Source organism: Heptranchias perlo, chromosome 11, assembly GCF_035084215.1.
Source record: "Heptranchias perlo isolate sHepPer1 chromosome 11, sHepPer1.hap1, whole genome shotgun sequence".
NCBI lineage: Eukaryota > Metazoa > Chordata > Chondrichthyes > Hexanchiformes > Hexanchidae > Heptranchias > Heptranchias perlo.
Window position 1 is genome coordinate 43,579,487 of NC_090335.1, and position 27,537 is coordinate 43,607,023.

At 40.6% G+C, this 27,537-nt stretch overlaps 1 protein-coding gene across 2 annotated transcripts in view; it reads left to right on the plus strand.

The window, feature by feature from the left end:
- The window catches only part of ddx3xa (DEAD-box helicase 3 X-linked a), a 45,077-nt gene extending 17,909 nt beyond the window's left edge, over nt 1-27,168 (plus strand). The window contains exons 1-16 of one of the 2 annotated variants that reach the window (XM_067992887.1): nt 1,805-1,856; nt 6,140-6,340; nt 12,257-12,383; nt 12,720-12,920; nt 13,647-13,746; nt 14,045-14,180; nt 15,515-15,606; nt 16,389-16,487; nt 16,571-16,731; nt 18,556-18,700; nt 20,169-20,313; nt 21,131-21,312; nt 21,573-21,690; nt 21,858-22,011; nt 23,180-23,289; nt 24,343-27,168. In XM_067992887.1, the coding sequence (XP_067848988.1) occupies nt 1,844-1,856; nt 6,140-6,340; nt 12,257-12,383; nt 12,720-12,920; nt 13,647-13,746; nt 14,045-14,180; nt 15,515-15,606; nt 16,389-16,487; nt 16,571-16,731; nt 18,556-18,700; nt 20,169-20,313; nt 21,131-21,312; nt 21,573-21,690; nt 21,858-22,011; nt 23,180-23,289; nt 24,343-24,419 (2,061 nt within the window). In that variant the 5' untranslated portion in view covers nt 1,805-1,843 and the 3' untranslated portion in view covers nt 24,420-27,168. Of the gene's footprint in view, nt 1-1,804; nt 1,857-6,139; nt 6,341-12,256; nt 12,384-12,719; nt 12,921-13,646; nt 13,747-14,044; nt 14,181-15,514; nt 15,607-16,388; nt 16,488-16,570; nt 16,732-18,555; nt 18,701-20,168; nt 20,314-21,130; nt 21,313-21,572; nt 21,691-21,857; nt 22,012-23,179; nt 23,290-24,342 lie in introns of those variants that run through there. The other variant, XM_067992888.1, reaches the window with a different exon arrangement.
- Nucleotides 27,169-27,537: the final 369 nt, after the last annotated feature.

Consider the following 27,537-nt stretch of genomic DNA (forward strand, 5'->3'; position numbering starts at 1 on the left):
GGACTTCTAAAAGTCCTTTGTAATTTACCTTTCCTACTTTCCCTGTGCTATGGCTATGTATTAACTCATGGAGTGCTAAATACTGTGGAATGTTCTACAGTTGTAGAAATCAAAGTCACCTGTTGCCTTATGACTGCTACCTGTAAAGTTAAACCTTTCTAACTGCTGCTTGGCCTAGAAAATATTTCTAATGCCCTTTGAGGGATATAGTAAGAGTTTAAAAATCCTGGGTGGTACTTGATTTTTCCAGAACCCTCTAGTTTGCTGTGTTATTTTTTTGGAGGGAAGGGATCTGGGAAGCCTCAACACAAGAAATGGTTTGTTGCCTGTTTAAATGTGACTTGGCTATTCTGACACACTCTTGGCCAGCCTATGTCCTGTCCTCATGTATCTCCCTCTTTCATGACCTACATTGGCTCCTGGTCCCCCCAACTCCAATTTAAAATGGTCATCCTTGTGTTTAAATCTTAAGCTTTGCAGCTCCCTATCTCTAACCATCTCCAACCTTACAATCACTTCTTTCTCTCCCCACCCTGAACTCCATTTCTTTGACCTTTGTGCACTCTCCACCTAACTATTGGCTTCATGTCCACCCCTCCACCCTGCAATCCTCATCACACTTTCCTTGACCAAGATTTTAGTCACCCCACCCCCACCAATATTTAGCTGTGTCCATTTATTTGTGATCTACTTTGGGCTGCTTTTCTAAAGGTGCTATGTAAAGGCAAGCTGTTAATAAATAAGCTATAATTGAATCTTAATATTGAACTTGCATTTGTGTAGCCCCTTTTTATATTTTCAGGTTCTTTTGAGGAGGAAGTCTCTATGTAAACATGGCAACCAATTGTGCAGACCAAGGATCTAAACAGTAAAGGAGTTAACGTGGAGCAATGTTGGCCAGGATATTGAGATCTTGATCTTTGAAGAGTGCCATGGGATCTTTATATCCACCTTTTGGATCTGGGTTTATCCAAAAGGTAGTACCTCTGACAATGTAGCACTTAATACTGCTCAGTGCGGCATAAATCACATGTTGGAGTTGGTCATCCTACGATGTGACTGTTACAAGAGTGCTATTAATTGTCCAACTTGACATGATCTTAAATAGGATTTGTTTTGGGCATTTTCTTTGCTAGTGGTTCTACAATTGTGAATCTATTCACATACTGAATTAAATATAAAGAAATGGAACAATATGGTTTTTTGAATGCAAAGGTGGTTCAGAATATGTTGTAGACTGGCAGGCAAAATTACCAGTTAACTTGAAGAGTACAACTGGGATGAACTGTATATAAATTGAGTTTCTTGAGCTTTGCAAAATACAAGTGTAGACAATTGATTGACTTATGACCAGTTTAGTTTTTTTCCACAATATGCTGCACTTCAGTTAAGTAGATAGGTTGCCCACTGCAGAAGTGTGCTCAGTCATACAAGTACTATAGGTTGACCATAGGTGGAATGTTCCCATTTTTTTCTCCAAGTACCCCCCTCCATTTTGCTTGCTGTCTAGAATTCTCACTCCCATGGAGGGAGGACAAAGTGGAAAAGACTATAAAGGGTGAGCCATGTTCCACTCTACCTGTCTTCTTGTATGCAAACCTTATAGGTTTGTTCTTTTGCACTCATGAGCTGGTTTTGAAAGCTGTTGACTCAAAACTGGACTAGCCATTTTTTTGTTAGCAAAAGTGGTACAAAGTTAATCTGCATCCAAATTACCTTGCGATTTAATGTTTGCAGTTGGCTTAAAATGTAATGGTATTACTGCATCTGGTGAATTTTGACAGTTACTGTTTCTCTTACAGCTTATAATCCACTTGGAACAAATCGCTCTATTAATTTTCCAATGTTGAGGATTTGTAAGTCTGCACTTTTTTACACTTAAAATAGTGAGTGAAAAGGCATGAGATTTGGCTTTGAATATGAAGTGTAAAGAGGGTCTTTCACATTGCTTAATGTGACTCCACATGCAGAGCTGGTCTGATTTTTGTTACTGTATCAAGTAACACACAAATGCCAATTTTAAACTAAATTTCCCTACCTTTTGCTTAGCGCGCTAATGCTAACTTGGGTCCAATGTGAAAATAAAGTCTTGGCGTAGACTACACTAAGTTCTAAAGAATATGGCTTTTAAGGTTGATCTGTCTCGTAACTCTGCAAATAGAATCTGATTTTCTTTCAACACAGCAAATAGCAGCGCTAACACCAATAATGCACTGCTTTGTAACTTGAGACTGCCCAGTAAAAGGATCTACTTTAACATTCCATATGTTTAATTTAAAACTTTTCTGAAAGTTCCAGAGTTGCCACATATGCCATCGGGGAAACAACCACAGAGCCAGCTAAGTGAAAGTTAATTATAAAACTGAGGGATTTCCTCCCTCTCCCCAGAAAAATCCTTTTTTTGCTATGGATGCATTCCAAATAATGGTTTATACTGTTGCTCAGCTTTCCCAAGAGGTCCCTGGCAAGAGATGGACATGCATCAGAACTGCAATGATGTCTGGCTGGACCGATGTGGTACAACATTTGGTGTACTGGTGCATGGTAGTAGAGAACAATGCAGTGTTGTACTAACATAATTGCATGAGCCACTATATCTACAGGTTCTGCAGATACCTCTTTTGGATGAATCATCTGGTTTGTGGTTAATAACTGCATGTTTCCCAATATCTTAATCCATTTGAAGGCCCCAGTGTAGTCAACAGTACATAGAGTATATTGTGGGAAAACAAATTTGGAGGTGAAGGTCAATGAGACTTAAGGTTCATAGTGTGCTTTTGAGGTAAGTTAATTTCACCATTGGCATCCCTTGTGTGGTAGGCAAAATGCACATCCATTTTGAAGCAGTTCTCTCAAGCTGAAGTTGCCGGAGACTTTTTCAGTGCTGACCCCCCACACTCAATGGAAACTGCTGTAATTTGGTGAATGCCAGTGTATTGTGCATGTTTATTTTAAGTAGCTTTTTTTAAAAAAAAACTATAACCTGAATTTCAGGTTGGTAATGGTACAAATTTATACTAGCAACACTGCAGCTAGAATTTTTAGTGTCTCCAACTTGCCTGTAAAGTGTTCAGTGCATCTGAGTTTTGGCTTGCTTGTAGAATCTTGGTGTAATTTGCTTTGTATTCCAGGCTTCCTACTTGTAGCATAAGCACTCAACTGAGTCACAATTTTAGTTTTAAAACGTCTTCAAAGATATGAGCTAGTTTTGTGCAGAACTTCTGCAGCTGGTGGTTAATTTTGCTTTAGTTCTGTGTACCCACATGGATTAAGTCCACAGCAAGATGTGTTGGAGTACCTATTTAACATTCTGCTGTTACTCAACTAGCATCTCCTGCCTTTGCAGACTACAGTAAAACAGATGATCCAGCAAGTGCACTGAGTTGGCAGATCACTGTGGTAAATGTTCAGAAGTTGTAGCTTTGTTACCCACCAGCATGTACAATTAATCTGCCTCAATGCAATTAGACAAATTTGCTTCTAACATGATTTTATGGTGCTTGAGATGAGGTTGAATAGAACCAAATTGTTTGGCTGTATTTCTAGGATACTGATGCTAAGTTTGAATGTGACCAAAACTGGCATGACTTTAGGACCTTGATTACAACTGTTGGCTTGATTCCATGGTGTGCCAGCTGTCTTGACAACTCTTAATTCAGTTTAATCAAAATGCCATAAAGGCCATCAAAGTAGCAGTTGCAGGTTTGTCAGGAGCTTCGTCTCAGCATCATTCCCTTCAGCTGAGGAAACAACTTCATTTCTGATGTGTAGGGATATTGATTTGGAAGCTGTGCTCATTCTAAATGAAAGCTACTTTCAAATTAGCTAAAGATGTGCCAGCTGTAATGTGCTGAAGTCAGGTTTCTTTACACTGTAAATGCAACTTGTTCTGATGTGAACTGTAACATCCAAAGGATGTTGATGCACATGCTATTTTTAATCTGACTTTTTCTCAAATTCATGCTGATGGTGAAACTCCTGTACATAGTTGCAGTCACCCAGAGCTATTTGGATTGACTTGGGTGATTTTTATCTATCCAATACAGTATTCAGGAACTTGCTGTCTGTTCAGCTGTACATTGTGCAGAATGTTTCCTTTTTATTTGTCTAGATAAGTATTCTTCATTATTTGAACTATCCAATATTTCTAATTCCCAATTTTCACCCCTTTGAACTCTTCCTTTTACCACAGCACACTGAACTCTATATAGTTCAATAGAACCCACTTCCGATTTGTCCTGTTTCCCCAATTTAAGCAGTGACCCAAGCTGGGTTTGTTCTACACGTGGTTGAGGTATGAGTTCCAACTGGTGATTTTGAACCTAGCAGGCAATTGTCATGTGAACAGGGTTCCAGTTTACTTTTATCTAAACTGGCATAGCATGCACTTAGCATGACACGTGTATGCACTTTTAGCAGGTACTCCTAGGTGAAAATCATATGGATGGTGGCTGGATTTTTGCCCAAAGCAAAAAGGAGCAGTAGGTGTTGGATGATACAGCTGGGTGAAGCTATGGAATGATAACGTCCAGTGCACTTGTTGGACACTTGGAGAACTTCATGATTATCATAACAGAAATTGGTGACTAGATGGGGTGTGGGTATAAAGGTGATGAGCTAGGAACAAGATTAGAGCTTGATGTACTGGAAAAAGAGAAATTTTCAGGGCTATGGGGAAAGGAGTCAGTCCAATTGGATAGCTCTTCAAAGGGCTGGCACAGTAACAAGGGGCCGAATGGCTGCCTTCGATGCTGTACGATTCTGATCTTAACAGGTTTAGAAAGGCAGTTAAGGGGAACTATCCAAATAAAGTAAACTCTATGCCTGCGGTTCAGGGGCACTAAGGCCACTTGTAGCACACCTGCTGCTGCTCTGAGATCTGCTAACTAACAAATAAGGAATTAAATATGGGATGTTCCTGCTCTGCCAAACGAAGCCGTAGCTTTACTTGCTAAATTCAGATCCAATGGGGCTGATTAGTGCCCTGTTAATGTACTTGGAAAAGCATGCTTGTTCCTGTTGCAGTTTGGCTTCCAAAAAGCATGAAGTTCAATTTTTGCAGAAGTTAGAAATTGCTTTTTTCCTTTGTCTTGCTGGTACCTTTTTTAATCCATGGAATGTCCAAAAGGTAGGTATGACACTGAAGGTAACCTGTTCCCTTTAGAGGATTCTAGCAGTTGAGCATGCACTTTTCAGCTCTAGGTAACAATTGAATCTGGTTTAAAATGTAGGTGTACTTACTAGGTTGTATAAAATGAGTTGTGGCAGTCTTGATGGGTCCCATTTGCCACATTGGTAAGCTCCCTTTGGGGTTAAGCATGACCTGTGTGGGACAGGGAACTTTGAAGAAAAAAATGGTACCGTAGACGGTGTGCCTTGATACTTGGAGGGATCTTTCATGTCATAACTAACCTGTTTACTTCAATGTTCCGAAGTGGGAAATGTTCTATTTTCCATTTACCGTAAGCATTGCTCAGGTCTTTCAAGAAAGTACAATGGAGTGCTACAGGTGTCATGGTGGATGCAGCTAGCTAGTGATGCTTGGATATTTGCAGTTTAGCATGAAATTGTCAAATTCTGCAAACTTCACGAACAGGAATGCAAGATTCTTATGCAGACACTCTGAAATGAGATTGTATTTTCCAAATGGTAGTCAGAAGAAGTGAAATAAAAGTGGATAGCAAGTACTTTGCCATGACCTATGGACTTGTTTTAGTTTAAATATAGCCAGATGAAGTTGTCTTGTTTCTACTATGTGTCCAGTGCTGTTTTTTGAAGTATTGACCAAGCCTAAATCAACTAGTACAGATAGCAAAAGGGATTTGATTAAAATTACAGCCAGTCTACTAGGTGAAGCAAATCTTAGTTTGCAGTTTTCTGATTTATCTGTTCACATTCATTTCCATTTCCACTAAGAGCAGCCATCTTAGTCTGGCTGCACAGAGGTTTAGTAAATCCATTGAGTATTGAAATTAAACTTGATGGGAAATGCAGGTAAAATGGTTGCATCGTATTCTGGTGTACACTGTTGTGATCAAATATGCAAGAGTATGGTTTGTACAGGTAAGATGCAAACTCATTGGTTAAACTTTTTATATTGCTGAAAGCTAATTCTTTCTCCCCTCGTGCAAATTATAAGATTCACCAAGCTGGGATTCTGGACGTGGAGGAAATGGCTTGATGAATGGGTACCATGATGGAAGAGACAATCGGGTAAATGGTTATGACGGTGACCGCAGTGGGTTCAACAGTAGAGGATCCAGTCGAAATGACAAAAGTGGCCGAGGAGGTTATCGCAATCGAACAATTAATCCTGGTGCCCAGCAAAGTGCTGGATCAGGTGTGCAATACTAGCCTTATTGCAGTATTATGACAATGTTCATTCAGATCTTCTGTGGACAGTTTTTTATGGATGGAGAATTGGGATGATTTGGGGGAGAGGGAGAAAGCAGTGCCAGGGAGGATAGGAAATGCTTCCTTATTTAACCTCCACAAAACTCATCAAATGAGTCACTTGAGCTGGCACAGTACTTGATCAGTGTAATTTTTAGATCTTTCCCACCCATTTGGGGCTCATTCTTGATCCTGATAGCAGTTCTGCTGCATACTAAAAGCTATAGTCTGAATTTCTATACTCATTCAAGTTATTGTCCTGTATTTTACAAGAAATATTGCAAAATTCAACTTGCCAAGGTAACAATTTGAATTTGTCACACCTTTTACACTAACACCCCAAGGTGCTTCACAGGAGCATCAAACATTTGACACTGGGCCACATGCTTTTGGTCACCTGACCTAACCTCTTGATCAGAGGTAGGTTTTAAAGAGTGTCTTAAAGGAGATAGAAGGAATTAGAGAGCTTAAGGACCAGGCAGCTGACTGCACAGCCACCATTGTTGGAACAATTGAAAATATGGGATGCTCAAGAAGCCAGAATTGGAGTGTAGAGGTGGGGGAGGGGTAAAGCCACAGAGGGATTTGAAAATGAGGATGCATTTTTAAAATCTCTATCACCAGACCAGGAGCTGATTATAGGTCAGTGAGCCTGGGGTGATGGGCAAATGGGGCTTGGTGCAGCAACATTCCTGGTGCTTCCTGTGATTTTTAAAGCTGTCAGTTGGATCTTTAACTGTTCACATCAACACTGATCACCAGCATGTTCAAGATCTGCAAGGTTTGGTCTCTAGGAAGTAAAACTAGTTCAAGCTTGAAAGTTAAGTCTGAAGTGAGCATTTTCGCTGGAAAGCCAAGTCAGAATAGTTTCCCTTGATTTTTGACAAATTGAGTTGCAGATCAAAGTGCAAGGGAAACCATTCCTGGTTGGCATTGACCAAGTAACATTCCAGAACATGTTAAAGACTGGTAACATGTTGAGGACTGGGTATGCCTAAGCCCCCACAACCTCTGCCACAGTCACCAAAAGTACTGCCCCCCCACCTTAATCGAATTTACTTTTGCTGTACATTGACAACAGCTTGAATTTAATCACCTATAATAAAGAAATTGTCTGCTCAATGACTGTCACAGGCAGTGGAGGGGTTGAGGTCGTAGAGCTGGCATTGGCATAAATGTGGAAGATGACTCCAGATGTTGCCATGGGGCAGCAGGTAGGTAAGGAATAAAAAGGGGGTGAAGGGGATAGATTGGTGAGACTCAAGAAGGAATATTGCTGAAAATGCTCTGGCTATGATCGGATAAGTAAAAGTGGAACCATGTGAAGATAACCCCACTGATCTGGACAACGGAGGAGTTGTTAGAGGATGGAGTGCCTGTGGCTGCAGAAAAGTTGGGATGAGTGTTGGCAGATTCTGTTGTGGAGGCTGTTCCAGAGCTGTGGCAGGGGCAGAGATTCAGACATGGATTTGTGGCAGGGGGGGGAAACCCACATTTTGAACACATCTGAGAATCCCAGCCTCTCTTCATATAACTGAAGTCCCTTATCTCTGGTATCATCCTGGTAAATCTTCTCTGCACCCTTTAGAACTTTGGTATCTAACTCCACAACCTTGCTATGTGTGCTTGTTGATTCAAACTCTTAAAGCACCAATCAAGACCTGTAGTGCACAACTGAATTAATAACTGGTGTATTGATTTGTGATGTGAATGCTGAAAAGCTGCTTCTAGAGACTAAGAACAAACTAAGACCATCACAGTAGTATGTTAAATGTGCCCAAATTTTCTGCCAATGTGTGGGAGGAATGGCTGAACATTCTTTATTGGCACCATACTTGGCAAAACTGCCAAAGTGTGAAGAGATCCTGTGTAGCTTGTCAGATACCCAGGTAGTGGACATTCTGGGCAAATGCCTGTGGAAGGAATCAAACTGCATATTGTGGTTATATTCAAGGCACATGCCAAATTAGGCTTTTTAAGGCCTGTTCATTGCAAATGAATGCATTGGTGAATTTTTCTTCTGCCCATTGGACAGACACTAAGCCCATAAAAAATTGAGCTGCCTAATTACATTGCACTTTATTTTAGACCTCTTTGCAGTACAATTGATACACCTGCCTGACTGCATCAGGCTTTCACATTAACTTGTAATCTTAACTGAGACCCTTCCTAATGTATTTAGGTACAGTAGTTATAGTACTGGACTTGAATTCAAAATCCCCATATGGTAAGTTGTGAAATTGAGTTCAGTAAATTTGGTAACCAGAAAAAATAACTATGAAAGCTGTATGATTGTTGAAGACCCAACTGCCTCATTAATGTCTTTCAGGGCAGGTAGCTTGCTGTCCCTACTTGATCTGGCCTACAGTATAACTCCTGCACCAGTGTGGTTGACTGCCTTCAGAGCAAGTAGGGATGAGGAGTACATGATTTGCTAGTGTTAACTTTTTTGTTCTTGGGATATGGGTAACAGATATTGTCCAAACAATTGGTTGACCTATATTTTTTTGTATATAGGTTCATGGGCTTCATGAAATATGAAATTCAATCCAGCCAACTTCCTTTTTATCAGTTTGTTTTGGGGTGGTGGTGGGCACACTGGGGCAGATGCTGCTGCTTGCCTGTTTGATGCACCTCCTTGAAGATTATTGAAGGTCTTCCAACTAATCCTGAGCCTGCTTGGAGATTTTTTTCCTTGTAAATGTTCCAGCTGCAGCTAAGGCAGTCTTTGAGGGGCTAGGGTAGTTTGTCTTCCACTTTGTAAGCTTGTGTTTCAGCAGGAGGTATTTTACCATAATGCAACATGCCTCCTTAGACAGATGGTGTCTATTTTTCTTGCTGGGTGGAAGTAGTTTGCCATGAGCTACCTTGCATAGGTGCTCTACATTATCCATGAATTCTACCAACCAAAAGAGGTGCTTTAAAATGGGTTCAAACTTGTTAACTAGAATGGAGCTGTAGTCACTACCCTCTTGCCCTGATAACCCATCTTGGGTACACCATATTTAGCTTTGTGATTACCAAAATTATAAAATGTGGTTAAGAAGCAGAAGTACAATGTTACAGCAGCATTGGAGAGCCTTTCCACCTAGACAGAAGTTTCATTATGCTTTCTGTCCATATTGTAACATGAAGGATCCTGCACACTACATGGAATAGCCAAATCTCATATTGGGCAAAGTAAAACTTGGCCTTCAGTCCATGCTATGATCATTGAATCTGAATAGAGTCTGCTGATGGGTGATTATATTGGGGCATTCTGGCTCTTGAGAATTCCCTAAATCTGAGGGTTCCTGCTTGCAGGATCTTAATACCTTTAGGCTTCTGCTTTAAAAGTCTGTCTGATGTAAAAGGTTTGTATAGTGTGTAAGATTAGAAGTACAACTTGCTTTCTGCTCATTGAGTTGCTCTGCCCAGTTTGGATTTATAAATCTTATTTGCTTATAGTTAATTTGAGAAACATAATAGGATCACCACTAATCATGTTCATGAAAGATACTTTTTATATAGCAATTACCATTAACCTGAAATTAGTCTGATTTGCTCAGTTGTAACCTTTAATTCTTGCTACACCTTTTGGGTTTACTAAGCTTCATGATGTAGACCAAGTTATTAAGTTTGGGCTTTAAAGACACCTTCAAAATTGGAATTGATTTCAATTTTGTCTAAAATTGCTTAGGTTGGCAATGTTTACAATGTGGATTGAACTGGTTGTCACTAAACATATTCCAGCTAAGTTGGTTGACTTTTTAAAAGCTAGTTGAGCTATTAAGCAAAGTTGAACTTTCTATAGTGATAACTAAATTATCATGAGTAACACTAGCATCTTGATCTATTGGCTCAAGCTGAAATGTTTAGTGCTGTGCTTAGTTGTTTTAGTAGTACTTCAGTTAACTCCTGTATGTGGAAACAAAGACAGCATATTAGCTACTATAGTCTCATTCAAATTTCAGTTGGTTCTTTTTCTGGCCTAGTACACTTGGAGTTTAATTTTGTCCTGGTAAAGAACTGGTGGCACAGAACAGGGTCTTGTGGGTGGAGGGCAAAATCACATGATTTAAGATGGCTCCACTGGTGCCAACCATAGAGACAAATGTCCCATGTGGCTTAATGTGGAGGTTGAAAGTAGCTTAAAACAGCAAGGAAGGCTGTGTATCCTAGTAGACAACTTGATATTTATGAATCATACTTCATGATCAGAAGTTCAGTTAACATGGATTTCCCTTACTTCACACTGCTATAGCTAGGCTGCAGTACCATATTGGTTTGAAGTTTTGCTAATTTTAACACTTATAATTTCAATGTCTGACTACTTTTGGAACAAAATACTTTAAAAAAAAATCACATCCACAAGATCAGACTATTGGATGATGGTCCTGGTCTTTTTTTCTTTGGAGGGGGTGTTGTGTACCATAGATTTGCTGTTTGGAGCTTCTGGTATCCCTGTCCACCACTCAGCTGGGGATGCTAATTGAAGTTCTCCAAAAATTCCAAAATGTAAACTGGCCTCAAGCTTTCTTTAAAATAAGAGTGCATGAAGCTTGAAGGTCATTAGTAACAAACTCTGCTTATGTATTTGAGGTTCTAAACGAATAGTGAAAATGTCCCACATCAAGTGTACATTTTTTTATTCGTTCACGGGATGTGGGCGTCACTGGCGAGGCCAGCATTTATTGCCCTCGAAGGTGGTGGTGAGCTGCTGCCTTGAACCGCTGCAGTCCTTGTGGTGACGGTTCTCCCACAGTGCTGTTAGGAAGGGAGTTCCAGGATTTTGACCCAGTGACAATGAAGGAACGGTGATATATTTCCAAGTCAGGATGGTGTGACTTGGAGGGGAACGTGCAGGTGGTGGTGTTCCCATGTGCCTGCTGCTCTTGTCCTTCTAGGTGGTCGAGGTCGAGGGTTTGGGAGGTGCTGTCGAAGAAGCCTTGGCGAGTTGATGCAGTGCATCCTGTGGATGGTACACACTGCAGCCACAGTGTGCCGGTGGTGAAGGGAGTGAATGTTTAGGGTGGTGGATGGGGTGCCAATCAAGCGGGCTGCTTTATCTTGGATGGTGTCGAGCTTCTTGAGTGTTGTTGGAGCTGCACTCATCCAGGCAAGTGGAGAGTATTCCATCACACTCCTGACTTGTGCCTTGTAGATGGTGGAATGGCTTTGGGGAGTCAGGTGAGTCACTCGCCGCAGAATACCCAGCCTCTGACCTGCTCTCGTAGCCACAGTATTTGTATGGCTGGTCCAGTTAAGTTTCTGGTCAATGGTGACCCCCAGGATGTTGATGGTGGAGGATTCGGCGATGGTAATGCCATTGAATGTCAAGGGGGGGGTGGTTAGACTCTCCTGTTGGAGATGGTCATTGCCTGGCTCTTATCTGGCGCGAATGTTACTTGCCACTTATGAGCCCAAGCCTGGATGTTGTCCAGGTCTTGCTGCATGCGGGCACGGACTGCTTCATTATCTGAGGGGTTGCGAATGGAACTGAACACTGTGCAGTCATCAGCGAACATCCCCATTTCTGACCTTATGATGGAGGGAAGGTCATTGATGAAGCAGCTGAAGATGGTTGGGCCTAGGAATTCTTGGAATACAAAATTTCATCAGTCTTGGGTCAATTCTTGATTTCAGATCAAATTTTCATCATGAAGGATTTAATCAGCACAGTGGCTCAGTTGTAGATTTTGAGTGGCAATGTCTTAGACCCTGGATGCCAACAATAGGTTTAATTGGTGCCTCTTTACATTACTGCCTGTTCTCCTTCCCCCACCCACCCCCAAAATGAAAACTTGTTGGTCTAAAATTTGTACTTGCTTTGAAATGAAACTTAATGGCAGTGGGATAATTATGAACTCGTCTAAAATGACAGGCTTCGGCTTTGATGGTAAAGATGATGGCGGATGGAGTAACAAGGAAGTCAGGGATCCATACAGCAGTTTTGGATCACGTGCTGATCGGGGAAAATCAAGCTTCTTCAATGATCGCGGAAGAGGAAGGTGAGCTGAAAATTTGATTTTAAGTAACCGTGCAGTTATCTTGCTGTAATATTTCAACGTAACTAATTTTTAGTTTTAAACTATTGAACTATTACCATCTAGTATTTAACTCTTCCCCCTTCTCTCTTTCCCCCCCCCCCCCCCCCCAAATACTTGTGTAGAATGGTTATGTAACCAGTATGAATGGAGATGGGTGAATACATGCAGACTTGTACTGGTGCTTCATGGAAAACCTGAAGCTCAGCCTGATCTGTGTCTCCTAAAATGTATTCTCCTTGCAGCTGCTCAATGAACCCTTTCTGTTGGACTGTTAAATGTTGTCTTTGTTTCCATTAGGTATGAGGACCGTGGCAGGGGAAATGCTAGTGATAGTGCTTATGATCACTTTGGAAGCCGCAATGACCGTGGAGGATTTGGCAGAATGGATCGTGGTGGATTTGGGTCTCGTGAAGGCGGTGGAAATAGCCGGTGGGTGGAAGACAAAAGGGATGAAGATGACTGGTCAAAACAGCTACCAGCAAATGAACGTATGGAACAGTAGGTGGAGTTTTTTTATATATATCCAAAAATTTGCTCTTAGAATTTCAAACTTGCCATTAAAACTGGGATGTGGGGGAGAATTGGAGGAACAGTTTGTGGGGAAGGTTACAGGGCTGGAGGAGGTTAGATGGGGAGCAGTGAGGCCATGAAGGGATTTAAACACAAGGATGTAAATTTTCAGTTGGAGGCATTGGGGGAACCAAGAGTTAATGTAGGCCAGCAAGTACAGGGGTGATTGGGAGGGAGGCCCGGTTTGTTCCCTTCTGGCCAATTTTTAATTACAAAGTGTCAGCCTGAGTCCTGGAAGGGCCCATTCATTTTTAAGGAAGTGCCACTTTTTGGCGTTGTCTGGAACTGCTGCAGAGCTGCCATTCCTAGGGGAAATAGGACTACCAAGTAAGTCTGTGTATGCTGTCTTTTATAGCAGAAATATTCTGTTTCCTCCTCTTTCTCTTCCCTCCCCTCCCCCCCCCCCCCCCCCCCCCAAAATTTGGCACTCAAGCATTGGTGAGTTGATGGGCAGAAGAGTCCACACATGGTTTTCTCAATGTTTTGTAGCAGCTAGAAGAGTAGGATATACTAATAGTTTGGTTCTAAATATCCTCACTCTTGACTCCACGTTAGCATGCAGCAGTGCTGTAATCCAGAGTGCACAAGATCAAGAAAACAAGGATGTTTTTAAGACCAGTTGTTTGTTCCCTGAATAAAAATTTCTCTTTTTAGGGAGTTGTTTTCGGCAAGCAACACTGGAATCAACTTTGAGAAATATGATGACATTCCTGTTGAGGCAACTGGTGCAAACTCTCCTCCTCATATTGAAACTGTAAGTAGTTTAGTCCTTGCAAAGCTGGCTTTTCCATTTAAAAAAAAAATTGAAGTGGAGCAAAGGTGTAAAATAAGTGCAATAGTAGCACATAGGGAGAACCAATACATAGCTGAAGTTGTTGAGGGCAGGGGGAGTGAGTGATGGCTAGGCTCTTCCCATAATGGCTGGGCCAAAGTAGCATTGGGAGAAGTGGCATCTGCCTTTACAGTAAACTTCCAATAGAAGAGTTGGCTTCAAATGCTGGCTGGGAGAATTTAAATTTATCCAGCCTTCTGTCTAAATTGTTATGTTTTAGTTCCAGGATGTAAACATGGGAGAAATAATAATGGGCAACATAGAGCTGAGTCGCTACGATCGTCCAACTCCTGTGCAGAAACATGCCATTCCCATCATTATATCGAAGAGGGATTTGATGGCATGTGCCCAAACAGGCAAGTATACTTTGAAAGTATCTTAGTGAGCCAGGATTGGTGTAACATGCAATAAATAATGTGACTTTGCTTGTTAATTCTATGGTATAATTTGGCCTGTATACTCTCTCCAGTACCAATTTAGCACTTCAGTATTTAATTATTTCTAGCTACACCTTGGAATGCTATCTAGTGTGCAGAAGCATTCCTCTTTGGTTACATTTGTGTACATTTTTCATGCTGGGCTGCTTTAAAATTGCATGCCTTACTTTAAGGCTTGGTCAGAAGTTTTGACTAATTTTAATGACTTAAGCTTCAATTGACTTATTGAAAGTGAAACAGCTGTTGTACTCCTGTAATGGACACTAGTAAGCCATTCAGCCCCTTGAGCCTGTTCTTCCATTCAATTGATTATGGCTGATCTTCTTAACTCCATTTGCCTGCCTTGATACCATTGAATAACAAAATCTTACCCATTTCAGTTTTGACATTTTCAATTCACATAACCAGCTTTTTGAGGGAGAGGTGTGTCTGTGTGTCTCCTGAATGGCCTAACTCTACTTCGCCGGTTATGCCCCCTTGATCTAGACACTCCCACCAGAGGACGAAATGTCTGTCTACCTTATCCAATCCTGTAATCGTGAACATGTCAATTATACTGTATGGAATGTAAGCCTAGTTTATGTAACCTGTCTTCATTTGATCTGTGCCTCCTTGAGATAAAGGCCATCATTCATTAGCTTTTTGAGTACCTGTCCACCAGCTTTGATTTCTGTACTTGAACCCCTAAATCTCTACTGCTCCACAGTTCCTAGCTGCTTGTCATTTGGAAAATACTCTGATCTACCTTTCTTGGGTCCAAAGTAGATGACTTAACATTTTCCCACATTGAGTGAGCAAAACTGTGGCAGGTGGAGTTCAGTCTGTGTGCATTTGCAGTTTTCTGCTCCCATCTACACTGCACCATCTAACTTAGTGTTGTCAGCAAACTTGAATATACAGTTCTCTATTCCTTCATCGAAGTTATTGATCAATATAGTGAAAAGCTGAGTCCCCAGTACAGATCCTTAGTCACACCCTGCCAATTGGAGTACATACCCATTATCCCTACGGTCTCATACCCCTTAACCAGTTCCCTCAATAGGTTGCCTCCAATTCATACACTTTCATTTTTGTGAAATAGAATTTTTTCACTTGGGCTTTCCACTATACTAGGTGGCTGAAATGTTTGTCCATTGTAGTTGTGGAATGTCAGACCAGTGAGGTCAAGTAGAGGATTGGTGTAATTTTTTCTAAAGTAATTAGTGACTTTTAAAGTAATGTCATCCATTAATTGCTGCACATTATCCCCACAGGCTCTGGAAAAACTGCAGCATTTTTGCTTCCCATTCTTAGCCAGATCTATGCAGAAGGCCCTGGTGAAGCTTTAAAGTCTGCAAAAGCACAGGTATGCAACTTAAGCATTTTTTCCAAATGCATCAACAATGTGCAATTATATAGTGCCTTTAACATAGTAAAACATCCCAAGGCACTTCACAGGTATTGACAGAGCCCTGAGATATTAGGACAGGTGACTAAAAGCTTGGTCAGAGAGGTAGATTTTAAGGAGTGCCTTAAAGGAGGTAAGATAAGTGGAGGGGTTTAGGGAGGGAATTCCAGAATTTAGGGCCTAGGCAGCTGAAGGCATGGCCGCTAATGGAGCGATTAAAGTCAGATGTGCACAAGACAAGAATTGGAGTGCAGAGATCTTGGAGGGTTGTAGGGCTGGAGGAGGTTGATAGAGGGGAGAGGCCATGGAGGATTGGAAAACAAGATGAGAATTTTAAAGTAGTTGCCGGACCAGGGGCCAATGTAGGTCAGTGAACATGGGTGAACGGGACTTGGTGCGAGTTAGGATGTGGGCAGCAGAGTTTTGGATCAGCACGTTTATGGAAAATGGGAGACCTGCCAGAAGAGCATTGGAATAGTCAAGCCTCTTTAACAAAAAAAGGCATAGATGAGGGTTTCAGCAGCAGATGAGCTGGGGTGGAAATGGGCAATGTTAGAGGTGGAAGTGGGCGGTCTTGGTGGTGGAGCGGATATGCAGTCGGAAGCTCATCTGTCAATAGGATGCTGAGGTTGCGATCGGTCTGGTTCAGCCTGTGGCTGGGGAAAGGGATGGAGTCGGTGGCTAGGGTGTTCATTTTTGTATTTCTGTAGACTAATCAGTGCGTATATCTATCTTGACAGGATTCCACTAAATATGGTCGTCGTAAGCAATATCCAATTGCTTTGGTTTTAGCACCTACCAGAGAACTTGCAGTGCAGATATATGATGAATCCAGGAAGGTAAGATTTTTGATTTGCTCTTTTGCTAGTTATAATTTCACCAGAAGCTGACTTATATTTTAACTTGCCACTTTTATTTGCAGTTTGCATATCGTTCTAAAGTTCGTCCTTCTGTAGTTTATGGAGGAGCAGACATTGGACAACAGATCAGAGATTTGGAGCGTGGATGTCATCTTCTTGTAGCCACTCCTGGTCGTTTAGTTGATATGATTGAGCGAGGAAAGGTTGGATTAGACTATTGCAAGTACGTGAAAGTCTTTATTTAAAATGACTTGTGCTTTTGGTCTAATTTGATGAACTGAATTTAATGCTCCAATTATGCATTTCATTCAACCAATGATGCATTGCATCATTGATCTTTCGGCCCACTCTACTAACCATTGTCCTGACTTCAGTTAACCACATGCTTTGTCATCTGCCAATTTTTTTATTCGTTCATGGGATGTGGGTGTCGCTGGCATTTATTGCCCATCCCTAATTGCCCTTGAAGGTGGTGGTGAGCCACCTTCTTGAACCAATGCAGTCTGTGTGGTGAAGGTTCTCCCACAGTGCTGTTAGGAAGGGAGTTCCATATTAACATTGCGCTTGATATACCCACATTTAGATGTTCACTATTAGTATATAAACAAAAATCAAAACTGGCACCTGTGCATTCTCAAATTTTGAAGTTTAGACACTACTTGTCTTTGATTAACCCATGCCTTTCTAAGTTGCTGTTAATTTTATATGGTATATGGGCCTCTAGTTTGCCCACAACTGATGGGCTGTCTGGTCTGTAGTTCATCAGTGTATCGTTTTCTTTCCTTGAACAGATGTTTCATTGGTCACGCTCCAGTGTGGTGTAAGCTCCATGTCCAAGGATGTTTGAAAGATTGGTTAGAGCCTCTGTTTCCTCCCTGACTTCCCCCTATGTTCTAGGATGCATACTAGCAGACCTTAATGCCACCAATGTTTTTAGTTTGATTTCCTTATCTAGTTAATAGCTTCAGCTCTTCCGCTTGAAACCTTTATTCCTACTTTCAGACGCTCTTTGAAAACTGAGGCGCCATACTCATTTAGTGTTTTCTACCATTCCGTCATCCTCTACGATGTCCTTTTTCTGCTCTAATGGGCTCTACCCGTCAGCTATTAAATCCTTTCATTTTTCTGTACTCGCCAGTTTTAACACCATGGCCGTTCCTGCTCTTGCTACACTTTTGTTTTGGTACTAGATTTGTCAAAAGCCCTTTAACGTTTAATGACCTGTTTTTGCTGCACTCCCCCAGAATTATTAGTGAGAATGTCCAGTTTATTAAGCTATTTGAAAGTTTCCTATTTATCCACTCTTAACTTACCAATTTCTCTTTCCATTTGATCTGGTTATCCCTTTTTACCTTATTTGAAATGTGCCTTTTACTTTCAGGCAATTACCTTTTTTCTTTTTAACTATTTTTACCCTCAAACTAATAATGGTTGTTGTGTAGACATTCATTACACTACCTATGTGGCCTATTTTCATTACTAGAACTAGATCCAGCACTGCCTCTTTCCTCTGACTAAAGGTACTAATCTAGAAAATGGTCATGGACACATTGCAGAAATCTTTGTTTGCCATTCAGACTGGGATAATAGAAGTAAGCTATCATAATACTTAACCTGCATCTGGCAGTCTTGCTTTGTAATCTCCTCCCTCTTATCTGGTCCTGTTTCATGTCTTGTAGGCTGTATGCTTTGCTTTCCTATGCATGCATTTTCACCCTCTTGTGCCCTTTCCCTGCCATATTTAAGCCTTTCTGTCCTAACATCAATACCAGCCCTGTTCAGGTGAAGTCTGTCTTTGGCTACTCCTATCCCATATCTGATCCCAGTGTCCTAGGAATCTGAACCCTGCCCGCTACTATATTAAAGCTACTATATAAATGCAAGTTGTTACTGAATACCTGTTGATTCAACATGAGGCAGGTGACCACCTTGTGTATGAAATATGCATTCCTGGAAATTATACAGCTTTGTAGTTTTAAACCTCTTTGCCACTTTTTCCATTGCTTCATTCTTGATTTGAAAATCAGCATTTGCTGTACATTTTTAGGTATTTGGTGCTGGATGAAGCTGATCGGATGCTTGACATGGGATTTGAACCACAAATTCGCCGCATTGTTGAGCAGGATGCAATGCCACCAAAAGATGTGCGTCAAACTCTGATGTTCAGTGCAACATTTCCAAAAGAGATACAGGTTTGTGACATTAATACTGCTGAGACTTCCACTGAAACACATCTTTTGGGGATGAGAATGAAAATAATAGTTGCACAAGTTTTTTTCAAATGGCACAGGAGTGGGTATTAGCTGTTACGAACTTGCTCTCAGATGAATTCTGAGAACAGAAGGCTGCAATCATTCTACAGATGAAGATTCACTCATGAGAAGGTTCCTGTATGCTGCTTCCACCCTCCATATGTTGCTATGATTTGTCTGGTTCTGAGATGAAAGTGAGGTTACCCTTAATGTCTTGGAAAGGTGCCTGAAAAATGCCTTGAATTCTATAAGATCTGATTGCTTAATCTTTGTATGTGAGATCAGCACATTCCTTGGTAGTGATTTGGCTGTTAGTAAGCTTTCATCCTTTGTCTGATGTTACATTGGGAAATTAATTTCCCTTGAAAGCAAGTGTGGTTAATGTATGCAGGTCAAAAAGGCTGTTGGTCTAGGTAACCACCAACATGACCTTGGGTAAATCAATGAAGTAAGTTCATATTATACCTTTTTAATGACTGACAAGTTGTAGCCGAACTTGCTTGTATTCAGGATTAGCTGGGAGCAGCGGTGGCATCTGAGGTGATGAGGAATCATTTACTTTTGATAGTTCAAAACAAGTGTTTTGTGCCACAGTATGCCAAACTGGCCTCAAATTCTAGATCGCTTCCCCTGCACCCCCCCAGTCTTTACACTCTTGGTTACACTCCACTTCTATGGATGTTGAGCAAATCATTTGAATTTCAAATGGAACTCACCTAGGCACACCCAAAATAGTGCATTTTTCCTTTCTCCTCTTCCCACACATTTCCCCAGTGCCCATTTGATGTGACTTCAGGTTTCAGTACCTTGCTGTTCTTGGATGGGAATTGATGTCCCTGGACAAAACTGAAGGTGTAGCCAGAGCATGAAACTTCTGTGGAAGATCACATGATTACACACTGCAATTTCTTTAGCTGCCTTTTTGCCTATGTTCAATATTATATGGAGGCGACTGAGACTTGGATATGTAACTGAATTGCAGGGAAATGCGATTGGAGTAGATCTATCTGGTTGAAAAGCTAGCATAGGCACAATGGACTGATTTCCTGTGCTGCATACTCAAGGGTGCAGCTTTTTTATTTTTGCAGGACTTTAGATATAAAGCATTTTGCACTAATTGCAGGTGCTACATTTTTATAAAGTAACCCATATCAATTTCAGAAAGTACTGGAATCTAACTAGTGCTTGCATTAGTGTAGTAGGTAAAATGGCAATTAGTACTGGTGAATCATTGCAGCTTTAATATACAACTATTTGGACAGGCCTTCTTGGACCTTTCTAATACTTCCATGTAATATTTTTGAAGAAATACTTGGGTGTGGGGACAACTGTTTGGACTCCCTTGTAGTTTTCATACTTATAATGCTCCCAGTGTTTGACTTTTTTATCCTTGTAATTTCAACCTCAGATCCTTGCTCGTGACTTTCTGGATGAATACATATTCTTGGCAGTTGGTCGTGTAGGCTCCACCTCTGAAAATATAACACAGAAAGTGGTGTGGGTGGAGGAGCAAGACAAGCGCTCATTCCTGCTGGACCTCTTGAATGCCACAGGTAAATGTCATCGTAGAAAACTATTGCTGACAGAATAAATATAGATTCTAGTTTGATTCTTTTCTGAAAATGCTGATCCAATTTGAGCCTGCCAGGGACCTTCCCCTGAGCCAATTCATTAATACCAGCACACTTACAAAAGAACAGGACATAACCTTCGTTAGAGACTTTGTAAAGCCTCCTGCAGTGCTGTCTTTCATCTGTTGACATCTTATTTGCAATATGTAGTTAATTAAGATGGCAGCTTTTGTTGACCATTTTGACCAAAGCAGTGGAGTCTGGATCAGTTGGTGCCTGTACCATCGATACTTTGGAATTGTTTGTGGCTGGTTGCTGTTTTGCAGAGCTGCAAATGGACTTTCCCATTTTGCAAGGTGGTGGAACAGCTTCCATTGCAGCAGTTGTCTCCAGCATGAGCTGGATATTTGATTGACTCCATATCACTAAATGAATATGGTGCAAAGATTTTCTGTGGCACAAATAAAAGTACAATCACTGTTGTAGTGGACACTTTATTTGTGCTCCAAATAACACTAGGCTTGCAAATGCAACTGAATTTCCTCCAGTCCCTAGCGGGGAGGCTTGGGAAACTACCAATTTAAGAAAATTGCACTAACATCTTTTCCTGCTTTCCTTTCCCCCCCCCCCCCCCCCCCCCCCTCCAAAAAAAAATCTCCATTGAAGCAGGCTAATGCTGTGTTCCCCCTGCTTTTTCTGGCAGTTATTTTGGAGTTTGTGTAGGTTGTTATCCTAGGAGTAGATGCTTTCCTTTGTTGTATTAATCCAACCAATTGTTTTTCTTTTTCCTTTACTGTAGGAAAAGACTCTCTAACACTGGTTTTTGTGGAGACTAAGAAGGGTGCTGATTCATTGGAGGATTTCCTTTACCGTGAGGGTTATGCTTGTACCAGCATCCATGGTGATCGTTCTCAGAGAGATAGAGAGGAGGCTCTGCATCAGTTCCGCTCTGGAAAATGCCCCATCCTGGTTGCCACTGCGGTATTTGTCAAAATAACTCTTTATAGGCCGTTTAACCCAATTTAACAAGTGTTACCAGCATGCAGTTGTGCTCGCCTGTGTTTAGATTTTGGTTGTGTATGAATGCTATTGGGAGTTCACATTCTTAAAGATGAAAATCAGAACTTTTGACCTAAGAAGGTGGTGCCATTGTCACTTTATGAGCTTAGATCAGACACTGGACTGAATTGTCAATGGTGTGATGTAATTTGTATTTGGATAAAGTGTTTTCTAATTCACAGGTTGCAGCCCGTGGACTTGACATTTCTAATGTCAAACATGTTATAAATTTTGACCTACCGAGTGACATTGAGGAGTATGTGCATCGCATTGGGCGTACAGGTCGTGTTGGCAACCTTGGTATGTTAAGTCAATTGAACTGTTAATTCTGTAAAAGGCAGTACTTAAAAAAAAAAAAATGTATTAAGCAGTATTTAGGAATGGTATTAAATGTGCCAGTGATCTTGCAGTAACCTCAAAATGCAGTATTTTAAGTGCATTTAAGTTTGGTTGTTTTTGTTCTATAGGTCTTGCCACCTCTTTCTTTAATGAGAAGAATAGTAATATTACTAAAGACCTTTTGGATCTACTTGTGGAGGCTAAGCAAGAAGTACCATCTTGGCTGGAGAACCTGGCCTATGAACAGCAGCATAAGAGCACTGGTCGTGGGCGATCTAAGAGGTAAAACTGCAAACTAAGCAATTCCGGGATATGTTTTTTTTCTGATACTGTCTGTTCCTACTCTGTGTTCTAGCTATACAAGCTCTTTGGTACTAAACCTTTCCAGCAAGCTGGTTAGGGTAGTCTTAGATGTAGATTTTGGATGTTTTGTAAATTTGAATTGAACATGATTCAAGCAAGGCAAAGTCGGTCACCTTTTTTTATCTCTGCACTCCTCTCAACCTAGATTGCTTTATTCCTGTTCCGTTTAGTCAGCTTAGTTGAATCAGCTGACCTTTTTAAGGCCCTTTGTGGCAGCTAGGTTTGGGAAGCTCCACTGTTCTTCAGTGAGGTATCATGTGCAGCCATCATACCACTTAACCATAACATGTTTCACCTGATCAGAGTTAGTTCAGTTCAATACACAGCCTGGTGGCTTTAACTTTTACTTCTCACTTGCTGTTGAGCTGCAGGTTTTACTCAATTATGACTTTCAATTTGCTCTTGAATTATTTTAGTCTTGACTACTGTAATTGCATTTGCATGTTTCTGAATTGGTTATTAGTGGCTTTCCACATTTTATGGATTAATATCTGCATTTGTTACAATGCATAAACCTTGCATACTGTAGTATCAGATTTCTAATTGCATTATATTCATTTCTGCTTTCAATCTGGGATTAACATTGATACTGTTGTATCAATTTAATATCAATAATAGAATTACTTCCTTCAGTTTGTACTTAACAATGTAATCATTTTTGTGGTAAACATACTACAGCCTTAACTAGTCCCACTCATGTTCAATACTGCAAAAATCTAGATTCCATGATTGGTTTTTGTTCAAACAAACGAAACTGCCTAGATAGCTTGAATTCTGTTCTCTGCTCTAATGAAGTGGTAAGTTTAGTTCGAGTGGAATTTGAGTTGCACAAAAATGACTGGTTAAAATGGCATTAGCTGAAGTTCAGAAGCAATTGCTGCTTGTCCCCCTGTTTGTAATGGTGTTATTCAGTAACTGCTCACTTGTATTGAAACTCAAATCTTTATGGCTACTGACTTTCTTGTACAAATGGTTTAAGAATTAAGTTTATGCAGGTTAGAAGGATATTGGAATTAGGATAGTACAGAACTGAGTGAAGAAATGTTCATAATTTCTTAGTAAAAGCACTTTGAATTTTGCATTTCAGTCGGTTTGCAGCTGGATTTAGCGCCAGAGACTACCGACAGACCAACAGCGGCTTCAATACCCGTGGAAACCGCAGCACTGGCCATGGAGGGCCCAGAGGATACGGAGGAGGTAAGAATAGCTATCTGCTATGTGTAGTACTGTTAAGATTTTCCTGGTGTAAATTTTAATATGCATAAAGATGGCACACTATATAGGGTAGGAGAGGAGTTGTGTAAGTGTAGTGAGCCCTATGGATCAGTGACTGCTTCCACTTTTACAACTTTCCTGCAGGATTGCAACTGTTCTGTGCCCACAACATTGTGGTTGAAGATTGTGATTACCCTACACCTAATGCTACCTGGGGGAGAAGTTTTTATAACTTGGGTGTGCATGCTGAAAACTTGCTAAATTTAAATAGAGGAAAATAAGCCACCTGGTATGTTGTCCTCCAATGATGGCATTTTCTCTCCCTTCTAGCCGTGTGGCTTCCATCATGAGTTGACTGTACATCCTACTTCCCAAGTCACCAGCAATACTACTTTACCCAGCTGTTGTGTTCAGGAAAAGCTTTTGTATTTTAGTGAAGGTTGATTTGAGGGATTGGTGGTTACTTGAACACCTAATGTTAAGGAGTTAATTATTAGCTCGAGAATGTTAAAAACAATTGTGAAATAGAAATGCAATTATGCTTAATATGCAATTTTTTATAAAGTGTTGCTTTAGATTGGAGCTCTCTGCAGAGGTTTTTTACAATAATTTATCTTGGATTATTGTAAGTTGAGAAATTCCAGCTGCCGGAATAGCCATATGGTTTAGTTCCTACAATGAAGGTGTTTGTACTCTTACAAATTTTAACTCATGGTGCTGCACTCATTTCTGTTCCAGGCACACTCTTGCATGACTCAGAAGTCTCATCTCCCCTCAAAGCATTTGCCACTTTAAGTTCCACAAGTGAACTTCAAGCAGTGATGTCCAGGCTTTTAAATTTGCTTGGTATCACAACCACACCTAATCATCTTGCCCAGCATCCATCTGTCTTGCTCGCTCTAGGAGTCATCCCTGGATAGCAACCAGGGGAGAATCCTGGGTGGCTTTTTCATTTCCTAACCTAGGGCTCTAAATGGCAGTAGGTTCTGCAGAGCAGAAGTTTCAAATCTCTAACTGAGTGCATTTGTTTTCCAGGTGGCTATGGAAGCTATTACAATGCTGATGGATATGGTGGAGCTTACAACTCCCAGGTGGATTGGTGGGGAAACTGAAGAACATATTGCAGTGGATGCCACCTTGCCAAACAAGCTAAATGGAAACCACATGTAACTGAGCCAGACTATACCTTGTGTAGCTTCAAGAACTCGCAGTACATTACCAGCTGTGATTCTCTGAATTTTTTAAAGGGAGCTCAAATGCAAAAAGAAAGACAGCGGTAGCAGAGGAACATGAACCCTAGACCATGGAGAAAATGTGGCCGTAAACAGCACTAGAATATTGGCTATAGATGTTAAAATGTGCTGTGTTTAATAGTTTATTTCTCTGTAACTGAGGATCATTTGTATGTTAATGTACTGTGCCTTTATAGAGGAACTTTTATTTTTAATGTCCTACTGGTTCATTGGGCCTGAGTTCTCACAATCATTCTCTAGCACAATCTGAGAGAGACTTGGGCAAAACAAACCTTGGCAGAAGCAGGGTGAAATGGCTTTACCAGGAGTCATTTACCCAGTTGCACTTAACATTGTTACAAGGCTGAAAATAAGCAGCGACCTCCATTACGGCCTTGACATGCGCGACCTGTAAAGACAACTTGGGGCATTTGCAGCATTCTGATCCCCATTGTGGGGAACTGATGTTGCTCACTCTATCCTGGATAGATACCTGTTGGGGACATGGTAGTTTTACAAGCCATTCCAACAATGTGTACAGTGTCAAGTTTTAGTGCACTGCTGTTTCAGATTACTACATCGAAGCAAATGCAAAAGTTCAGAAAACTTGACATCAAGTAACTTGACAACGTTAAAGGCAGCTAGTTAACTAATTCAGGCTTGCCTGGAGTGGGCAGAAAGTAGCTAGGAATGTATTTTTTTAGGGGATTTTGAAAACTTGAAGTTTTTAGATATGGATGAAAATCCCATCCATTAGAAATCTTAAATGCCTGCCATATCTAAAAGGAAATTTGGAATTTCAGAATGGCTAAATGGACCACAGCACCGAGCGACTGTACAGACGGACTCGGCTGATTTTGGTCTGATACGCATGCTAGTGTTGTTTTTTGGTCAAGGGGAACGAACAGAAAGATCTCAGCAGCAGGCTTCTTTACTGAAAAAAAATTACATTTGTGTATATTCAAGCTGCGTTACGAAGTTCAGAAAAGCCGCATTTAACTGTTTACTGTAGATTCTGTAAAGTTGCTCCACTAGGGTCTGAAGTTTGATGCTTGGAGATCACAGAGAATGGAAATGTACACATTACTGCACAAGGTGCCAACGCTGGTAATTGATCGCATATCCACTACAGCATAGTGGCTTAGGTTTCCTTTTGCACACTGTCCAGTACATGGACGAATAGTCAGTTTAATCCGCTAAATCTGGCCAAAGATTAGTTTTCCCACCTGTTTAAATGTTGAGTTGTACAATGCTGCAGTCAGGTGAGTTGACTTCAAACTGCCAATATAGGGTAGTTTTTTTTCTTAGCTTATTTTTTCAAGTGGCCAGACTGCCAGTATAAAAACTACTGGAAATATTGGGTGGTGGAGAACGAACTGAAAAGTAGCAAAAGAACTTATCAAGTGCAATACATCTATTCTTAAGTGTGTTGTGCCTTCTTGTACTGAAATTCTCATCAATGGAAAGTAGATGCACTGACAGTATTGAGCTAATCTCTTGTGATGAATGGTGCTATACAGGTAGGTTTAGGCCCTTATACATTGTGCCCATCAGGTTTTATATAAGAGATCTAAATACCTTTAACAAATTTATTTTAATGCACATTCAGAAAGAATATTTTATATACAGATGTCTTGTCTTGCATGCATTTTCTTGAACCTCCAAGTCTTTTTTTGCAGTGATTGTCAAACGCAGCTTAGTTAAAAGAAGGGGAGGGGGTGGGAAAAAGGCTAGATACCAAACCAGGACTATTTTGGGACCATGGGGTCTAACAGTTGGGAATTGACTATTTGCACACAACAGATCTAGGTATTTTTGCTGCTAGTTTTGTGTAATATTTATTCATTTGACAAATATTTAATTTTTTTTGTGTTTTTGTTTTGTAAGCCTAAAAGTGATTCTTTGAAAGTTCATAGAAAACCCGAAAAAGTAACTTGACCAAAAGACAGTCCAAAAACACTGGCACTTGAATGTTGAATGTCAACGTATGCGTGAATATATATACATATATTTCGGGGTAGCGTGAGCTCTTATTGTTAAGGTCATATTGGACCCAGAGTCAGAAACTGAACCACAACCCACCGTCGGCCTAGTGATTGCCGCTAATTCCCATTGTCCTATCAAATTCATTCATGTGGGTAATTTGATCAAAACTGAAATAAAATATGCCAAGGTTTGGACAGAGTTTCTTAAAATTCTAGAGGAAAACGTTTAGAAAATGGCAAAATGTTGAGGTACTCCAATTTGTTTTTTTTATGTTTAGTGAATGTCTGGCAAAGAGCAAATTTAATACATGTGGTTATCACTTTATTGTTGCATTTAGTTGCATTTGCATATTAAGTGACTTGGGTATTCAACTTGACACTTCTAAGCAAGTTGTAGTTTTTAGACCTAACATTCATAAATTGTAGAAATGCTCTTCATGCTGTAAGTTCCTACAACATAACTATTGCAGTGCATGAATGTGTCCAGTCTTGCTCAGTGCATTGATTGAATACCTTTTAGTCACTGTGTAGATCTAGAATTTGCTTTCTATAATAGTTTAGATGCTATGCTCTACATTGCACGAGAAGACTCAGCTGTGCATTACTTGTATGATTTTATCAATAAAAAGTTTGAGCTGCATCAACTAATGGTTTTTGTGCTGACTTGGTGAGAAGACATTCTGGAGAATGAAGTTTAAGCTTTGAGTCTCTCAACCTCACACTTGCACTTTGCTGAATCTCCAGGCTGTTTACACTGAAGTTTTTAAATATATTCTAGAAACTAGAAAAGCAAGGTTTGTCATAGGTCCATTTGGAGCTTGGAGAAAAAATTGTTCTCAATGCACATGTTAGTGTACCAGAATCCAGTAAGCCCACCAATGACTAATGAGTTGCACTGGCAAAGATGGTTACTGTGAGATCCTGGAAAAATCAGGTTAGTAGCTCAATTTTTAAAAAAAAAGAACTGTTGGTGTACTGCTGAGCTCAACTGGTTCTCTAATCTTCCAATTGTA